We start from the raw sequence: 8,877 nt of genomic DNA, 5'->3' as shown, positions 1-8,877 counted from the left end.
AGAGAAGCCAATTTATCCCAAGCATCCTTTGCTGTCCTGCAAGACCGGATGTGTGGAATAATGATTCTCTTGCATGATAAAGCAATGCATGAATGTGCATTTGCATCTCTTGCATCCCATCTTGATTGTTCTTGAGTTGGAAGAGCAACAGCAGGAGTGCCAGAGGAGGAGGCATCACGAGGAGTACCCCCTGCAGAAGGACCAGCACTAGAAGCAACCACTGTAGCATTGGCTGGCCTCAGATCAGCCCCAGAAACAATATTCCACAAATGCTTTGCAACAAGAATATGTTTCATGAGATAAGACCACATCGGATAGTTGGTGCCATCCAACTTATCTTCACGAAGAACTCCAAATAAATCTTCCCAGCCATAGCAAATGTGATACCCTGAAAAAGACCTGAAAACCCAAAAGCCTCAAGGCTATCACTGCAAAAAGCTGGCTGTCCAAAAATGACAGCAAATATCTGCAAATTTTTTACCCAAATCAAAGGGCAAATGCAGATCTGACCCAAATGTGACTGTGACAGGCAATGTTCACTGCAAAAAACAGCAAATCTGGCAAAAGCCCCAAATTTAATGAGGGCAAATAGGCCAAAAAGAGGGCAAATGTAGAAAAGCCCCAAATTTTACTGAAATTTTTGCAAATGTGACCCAATGTATGATAATCTGACTCAATGTCCTACAAAATGACTCAATGTCCTGGAAAATGTGACTCAATGTCCTGCAACTTGACCCAATGTACTGCAATCAAAAAGAGATTGCACACCAAATCCCAAAAAATAGCCTCAAGGCTTGCAACTGCAGAAATAGGACTTGCTGTCCACAAATTGACTGCAAAAGTCCTCAAAAAGCCAAAATTTTTTGAGAGTGTCCTGCAAATTTCACACGTGCCAAACCTGTACGGAAATCCTGAAACAAGTACAAGTGTACGGATGTACGAAACAGTACATTGTACAGATTGTACGGCGTACCACTGTACGGTACCCAATGCACGATGTACAGCTATGCAAGTACGGCCTGTACGGTTGTACTGTGTATGAAGTACGGAACAAGTACAAACAATGTACGGATGCATGTACTTGGGTGTACGGGTGCAGATGCGCTGTACGGATGCGTGAGCAACGGACATGATTTTCTTACAATATCCAAATCAACAGAAATTCTAGTTTTCCTACGTGTTATATTTAGTGCTGCTGATTAGAACAATGGACATGGTTTTCTTACAATATGTAAATCAACAGAAATTCTAGTTTTCCTGCCTGTTATATTTAGTGATCGAGTCCTGTCTAGCTTTAACTCCCTTTGTTGTGAAATTTGAAGGCCTTTTAAAGACCAAAAAAACATTTGGAGATACAAAATTAAATATCAAAAATACAGTACACATGGATTACAAATCTTACAGGCCTGCAATAATTTGATTGATCAAAATTTGAATCACAACATAAACTCAGAATCAATATCTCTGTCTACACAAAAGTGGTAAGTTTGGTCCTCAAAAAAGCTACTTTCATGAGAAAGATTGTCTGTAACCTGAACTGTATAAAGCTCAAACTGAGCACAATTCTTTAAAAGTTTTGACCACCTGTATAAGCAAGTCAGTGGGGATCACTCCCACATTCACTACTATGTACTCCATTAGGCACTATCACCTTGATATTAATGTGATTATGCACAACTAGAATCTCCGGTCATAATTCTATGTTTAACAGGAAGGAATTTCACCACCTCCATTCTATGACAGGAAGGATTTTCATCTCCACCTTTCTGCTTTTTTTAGCCTTCAATCTCATATTTTTTTCTTAAAGTATAGGGTATCTCTTGTTCTTCCAAAAAAACTAACCTTCAGTTTTGACCTCCATTAAAATAGGAATAGTTGAAGACCGCTAAGCTGGAAAGTATCCATATGTCCAACGTCTGATTCTAGACAAAGTAACACTTGCATTCAGACATCCTTGCATGCAGACATCCATACCTGGTAAAGCGTCAACCAGGATGAATGATCACTTAACACTTGCAGCATCTTCTCTTTGAGACAAAGGAAAATCAATATTTACAAGGAAACAGTTCCTTCCTGCTGCGACAATATACTGGACATCTCCATTCATAAGTTTTATGAGTGTTTGGCTTGTCGCAAGAGCCAAGCCCTCTGATGTCCATGTGTGTGCAACATCAAACATTTCTTGCACTAGCGTCTCTGGAAGTCCAGATCCCGGATGTGAGATCCTAGCATCAGCAGACACATACAGATTAACTTGAGCAATTGAAAATATGTTTTTCTGGAGACATTTGTAAACAAAGTAGACAAAACTTACTCTAGAGACACACAAACAGAAGCACAGACCGTTGGACATTGAAAATATGTTTTTCTGAGACATTCGTAAAAAAGTAGACAAAACTTACCACACACACACACACACAATCTGATGATGACGATTTTCTTAGACATCATAGGAACAATCCTAAGAAGCCAAAAATAACTCATCAATGTCAATCCGAGTATCAAACTCTCACACCGCGACAGCCAACAGTTTGTTCACCACACCACGACAACCACGAAGTCTGCCTCTAAAGGGCAGAAGAGACCAAGGAAAACTGAATATAATATGAGAGTACACTCCTCCATGGGGATAACTGGGTCACACCTCCCAAAAACTATGATCCCACAGGACATGTGCCAAGATAGCCTATGAGACCAAGGAAAACTGAATATAATATGAGAGTACACTCCTCCATGGGGATAACTGGGTCACACCTCCCAAAAACTATGATCCCACAGGACATGTGCCAAAAAAGCCTATGAGACCAAGGAAAACTGAATATAACATGACAGTACACTCCACCATGGGGGGGACTGGGTCACCCCTCCCAAAAACTCTGATCCCACAGGACGTGCCAAGTCTCCTACTAGCCTTGCATGCCTGAAAGTCAAGGTCTTGCTCTTGGTGTCTGCCAATCACATCTTCTCCTGTAAAGAAGTCTGTGATCTCCTATTGTTTGAGGCCATGATCCATGGTGGGTCTCACGAGGTTCTACACGAACAAGAACACAAGGACGATTATCATACTACAAGCACAAGAACGGAGGCAAGAAGGGTGTTATGTAACCTGCTGGAGATGAGCCTCATTCGTGCTGCCTTGGTTTTACCGAGTTGATCTAAGCGCACACAGAGAGTCTGAATCCCAAAAAATCCCCCTTTGGAGTGAACGTGGTGATGTTAGCGAGAACCTCAATCAAGATTGCAATCGTGCGATACCAAAGAACACAATGATGTCACCACCTCAAACTCCAAAGTTTGACCTAATATGAGATCTTTATCACCCACGACAGCCTACATCAGTGTCCCCAACAACCACCCTTGCACTAGGCAAGGTCATGTATAGGATTAATGGAGCCTTTATAGAGATAAGGCAAACCACCCAAGTAGAGTACCTTAAACTCACAACACACATTTTACTACATTCATTTAAGGGGACTACAGAGGCAGAGTACCTAGACTCACACAATCACACTAATATGCCCAATCAATATCTATCTCCTCGTTAAGAGATAGATTAGAAAATATGGTGGTGAAGGCTTTCTCCTCAGCTCCAAGGGAAGGTCTTAAGGACAAATTGATGTAATGGGGTGTACCAAGGGGTACAAGGTTTGTGTGAGTTTGTGTGTCACCACATGGTGGTTAGTGTGACCAACTTAGGTGGTAGAAGGTTCTATTAGGTGTGATTGAGAGATTCATGGGCTTGATTGAGAGATCAGTGGAGTGATTTGTGGATCTGGAGATGCTCTCATTTGGGGCACATGCATTGTATCAGTTGCCCTTATAAGGACCTCTCCTCTTTTGAATAAACATTTCTTTTGTTCCATTTGCTGAATCCTTCATGCTGTTTTATCATGTGGTATCAGAGCCACATCCACCCTCCTTGAGCCCTCTTTGAGTGCCATGTCATCATCTTCCCCAAATGAAGCTTTTCTTCATTCTCTTCCCACAGATTTTGCTTAGGCTTGTTCTCCTCCATCTCTAAGACATTTCCCGCACCATCTAAGCCCAAGCTTTCTCATCTTGGGACATCCCTAGCTAGGAGGAATTAGGAAATAGTTTCTTCATTTGCCCATGCCGACACGTTTCCAGCCGTCGAAGATTCATGCAATTCTCCCCGTAGGAGCCACCGTTCACGAAATGGCTCTAGCTGTTGTTGGGCAACACTACAAGGAGCATGCTGATGAAGTTTGGTCCCATTTGGTTCAGTAATCTACCTACAATCGACCAAAACACAGTCGATCTTCCTCATACAATGCCGCGCGATTCTTGACGAATTGGCGCAATTCCTTTTCGTGGCTTCTTGCCTGGGGTACATCCTGATCAAGATTGACTTGGGTGGTAAAAGCAGTCAGAGCTTTAACATTCTGTGGTTCTTCTTCTTCTTCTTTCTCTGCTTCTTCCACAAGGTTTGCTGAACATTTCTTCTTTGCATAGCACTCTTTCTGAAAATATCCAGGTTTTCCACAAAAGTTGCACTTCATCTTGCTCTTGCTGGTGGATCCCTTGAGGTGGATCCCTTGAAGTTGCTTTTGGCCAAATATGCCCCATGTTCTTTGTAGTCATTTCTCTGTTTGATTTTCCTTTCTTCTTCCAAGGGGGATGCCTTAATATTTGGTATATTGGTGAGAGTAGTGACAATAGTGCCATCTTTCTCAGTTAGGATTTTGAGTAAGATAGCAATTACAATGTCATTATCAAGATCAAACTTGATGCTAGCTAACTGAGTCAGTATGCTCTTCATGGAGTTTAAATGCGAAGAGATGGATTCTCCTCTATCTAATTTCAGATCAAAGAATTTGATGAGCAAGCTAAACTTGGAACACTTCCCCTGTGCTCCAAAGACGAGCTCAAGATGACTCCATGCAGCATGTGTAGTCTCACAGTCATCAATGTGATGGATAAAAGAATTACTCAATCCAAGAGCAATTATGGCTAGTGTCTTTTCATTCTTAGGGAGCCATAAAGCTTCTCCTTCCCTAGTGGTTGGTTTGTTTTCTTTCCCATTAGCCACATTTCAGATTCCCTTCTTCATAAGAATAAATTTAGTTTTAGTTTGCCAAGTATGAAAACCCTCTTCCTAAAACTTATCTATCTTGGTTTTGGAGGCCATAGGGAAGGTCTTACCACTGATGTGGCAGTGTCTAGTCCCTTACAAAGATAAATCTCTCTCTTGACCAATGGTTACAAATGTCTCAATCATTCAAGACAATCAAAGTCAAGAGAGTCAAACCAATGCTTTCCAAAGTCAAATAGCATGCTGGGAACAAAAGCCCTCAATAAATTTCTTAGTTTGACTTGGTCAACTTTGTCAAACACAGTCAAACATCCAAAAAAATATCTCAAGCGTTAGTGTGTACTCCAAGGTTACCTTAGGCAATGAGCTGGAACCCTAACCATACACCACAGACAGCCGGTCTTCTCAATATTGCAACATCCTAATATACAGCTGATCATTGTATAGGTTCTTGATATATAGTCACATGATTTGTTTCAAGACACAATGTTTCAGACGGTGTGGGGGTGCGACGGGGGACGGGACGATGCGGGGGTGCGACGGGGGACGGGATGGTGCCGGTGCACGGGGCGACGGGGCGGTGCGCGTGCACGGCGCGTCAAGGGGTGACACGGGGGACGCGACGGTGCGGATGCTGGGGGGCACGTCGGGGGGACGAGACGGTGCGGGGGTGCGACGGGGGACAAGACGGTGCAGGTGCGCGGGGCGGCGGGGGGTGCGAAGGGGGACAGGATGGTGCGGGTGCGCCGGGAATCAAGGGGTGTGACCCTAGAAATCACCACCCCAAAAAAAATAAACCAACAAACAAAAGCTCAAACAGAGCAAAACATCCAAAAAATGACTTGCAAGTAGAAACTTGAAACTTGAAATGTAATAGAGGGAATCGAGGAAAAATAAATGTTGCAGTCCCATATTCCAAATTGGAAATTGCAATAACATTCAAATTTGAACTTTCAAGGTTTGAATCGTAGAAATCAAACTTACAAATTAAGAGCTCACAAGCTTGAATGCACAAACAAGTAACAAAGTTTTTGACTTGCCAGCCCATAATGAGTATAACTCTTACACCTAAGTCCCTTCTGCTAAAGAGAGACTGAGATAGGGTAATGGGTAATCATCCTCTGGATATGGCTTTATATCAAAATCCATAACACAAGAAAAATGAACAGAGGCAGAAAAATCCACATCCAATAAAAAAAAGGTAATGTTACTTGTGACTTCAAAACATCAATAATATAGACAAGAAAAGAATTGAATATGTACAGGAAATTGAATACGTCACCAACAAACATGACCCAATGCTTCTACAGCAGGATAAAATTGTAATCAAGAAGCCCTTACCGGAACTCTAACTGCATCATGTGCACTCTGTCATCAAGCTGTCTTTTCGTCAGAACCACCTTAAGTCCTACCCATGCTTCTGTTGAGTTGGTGTGGCGGATGGCACAAAATAACAGGTTTCCTAAGGCTTGCTGCAGCCTTGCATGGTCCCCAAACAGATACAAAGTCTTCAAATCATCTGATATTTCACTTATAATATGCACATCTTTCTCTTTTGAGACATTCATTGCTTGACTTATGACAGCGTCTATTACAGCTCCCATGACAAACTCTGATGTTTCCAATTCCAAGTACCTGTGCAAAAGTTGGGATTGTTGTTAATACATGGGACAACTGAACTAAAAATCCTTCAACCTATTCAAAGTAATGCAATCAAAGAAAGTTTTCCTTCAAGGCCACCTGTTATAACAATCCCAAAACCTTTACAATGACAGAAGAAAAAAGATCATGCCCATTGGAATTTAGACTTTGGAGTTCTCAATCATTGACAACTTCTACACTCTAGGTCAATATTTTTATCTCTAGCAAAATTCAATTGCTACCAGCTATGCTTCTTACTAGCTTATAAGTGCAACTACAACTGCAACAGTAAATATTTGCAACAATGAAAGAATCATGTTTTCAAGGTTCTTTTCTGTGCTCAAATCAGAGATTCAATCCTGGTAAGAATCTGTCTTTTCTCGTTCGCATTCCGAGTTTTCTTTTGTTCTCCATTGCATGTACTTGTTGGACAGCGTGCCAAGGGGCTCCGGCTTTTCAGGTACATTCAAACTTCAGTGAGGTTTAGAGTCACCAAAAAATGTGTTTCGGGCGGTAGACATACATCTATGTGTTGGAGCTTTTTTTTTTTTTTTGCCTATTGGTATAGAGATAAACTAACTTCCTGTAATGTTGTACACGATTGGGAACCATGCTATCATCGTAGTTCAGTACAATGCTTTGTCCTTGATATTCCACTTGAAAGGTTATGTGATTTGTATTCCACTTCATTCATATGCTTGATGTTTTATTCGCAATGATAATGTATGTATTATTAACAGTGTCACATCTAATTCGAGGATTGTAACCTCAAAAAGAGAACTCCTAAGGAAATCTTTGAAAGATTCCCTCTTTTTCATGTGAATTTTACGTTTATTTGAAAAAGATGGCCTTTTTGCATGACGGTTTTTGAAAAAATACATAAAAACCATGCCTTTTTGAAATTTTGCCGACAAAGTTTTTTTCTGCCCAAACCAGTTCCTAGAAACGGTCGAAACAGGCCGTTTTTTTTTTTCAAAACCCCAAAATTAGGCCTTCTGTACAAAATTCACCATGTGGCCTTTATTTTGCAAGCGGCGTTTGCTACTCCTGCCTGCACCTTCCTGCCTAGCTGCTCCAGCTCCCCCCTTATTCCCCTCCATCCCTTGGGCGACCTCATTCCTCTTGCACGATGCATCTTGGGCTGGCTGCTCCAGCACTCAACTGCTAAGGCATAACTGAAAACCTCAAGGCATCTGTTTGTTGGGGTAAAGGCACTATGGCCACCCCAGTACAGTTAGTACACTTAAGTACAATTAGTACTTTTATTGTTAAGTACACTAAGTACGGTGTACTTAGTGTTGTAACCTTATCCATTGATATAAAAAGGTTGACTGTGTGCTAGGGGATGTACACACATACTTCTTATCCCCACACTCTTGTGTCCATCGTGTGTGTCGGTGTGCTCTCTCCTCTCTCTCTCCCACCTCACAAGTGGTATCAGAGCCTAAGCCTGCCAATCCCCCTCCCATTCGTCCAGCAACAACGCCTTCAAGCTATCAGCAGCCTAAGCTGCTGCATCTTCGTCGCTAGCAGCATCGATCTGCTGCTTAGCAGAGCCGACGCAATCCAGCGCTGCCAGCGCCACCACTAGCGACGCCAGCAGCAACGCCACCACCGGCGACGCCAACAGCAGCAACGCCACCACCGGCGATGCCAACAGCAGCGCCACCAGCGACGCCACCACCGGCGACGCCAGCAGCAGCGGCGCCAGCTTCAACGGACAGCGTCGCCTGTATGCGGGCCGCCAAGTCGCCATATAGGCCACGCCTCCAGTGCGCAGCCAAGTCAACTCGCCACGCAGGCGAGCAACTCGCATCAGCCCGCCAGCCCTACGAGCTCCCACCAGGAGTTCTCCAACTGCTCCGGCAGTGTTACAGGTACAGGTGCATCCTTCGAGCTCATTGTGAGCATTACTGGCATTGTGGGGAGCAGATAACAGTCTATGCCTACTGTATGAGGAAATCCTCAACATTGAATTGCAGAATCAAGGGGCTTTTGTAGCCAGTGCCAAGTATTGGCTTGTATACGCACGCATTGCGTTTATCCTCCTATTTGGAGTTGATTATTGCAGGATTCGTATGCATTTGTTGACCTACGGGACAGTGGAAGATGCATTGAGTATTACATTGTAGACTTGAGCACTGAATGTGCCAGTCAAATTGGGGGTTTTGCAATTGGATGCA

General features: G+C 42.9%; 1 protein-coding gene across 1 annotated transcript in view; it reads right to left on the bottom strand.

Annotated features, from left to right (window-relative positions):
• Nucleotides 1–1,411: 1,411 nt before the first annotated feature.
• LOC147891670 (phytochrome 1-like) overlaps nucleotides 1,412–8,877 on the bottom strand; it is a 30,876-nt gene continuing 23,410 nt past the window's right edge. The window contains exons 3-4 of the mRNA XM_087387996.1: nucleotides 6,395–6,688; nucleotides 1,412–2,225 (exon numbers count right to left, since the gene is read on the bottom strand). Coding sequence (XP_087244122.1) covers nucleotides 2,003–2,225; nucleotides 6,395–6,688 — 517 coding nt within the window. The 3' untranslated portion in view covers nucleotides 1,412–2,002. The remainder of the gene's footprint in view (nucleotides 2,226–6,394; nucleotides 6,689–8,877) is intronic.

Source organism: Dipteris shenzhenensis, chromosome 17 (genome assembly GCF_047967505.1).
Source record: "Dipteris shenzhenensis isolate YYH24624 ecotype China chromosome 17, Dip_SZ_1.0, whole genome shotgun sequence".
Classification (NCBI taxonomy): domain Eukaryota; kingdom Viridiplantae; phylum Streptophyta; class Polypodiopsida; order Gleicheniales; family Dipteridaceae; genus Dipteris; species Dipteris shenzhenensis.
Note: the sequence above shows the minus strand (reverse complement) of the source record. Positions and strands in the feature narration are given on the sequence as shown.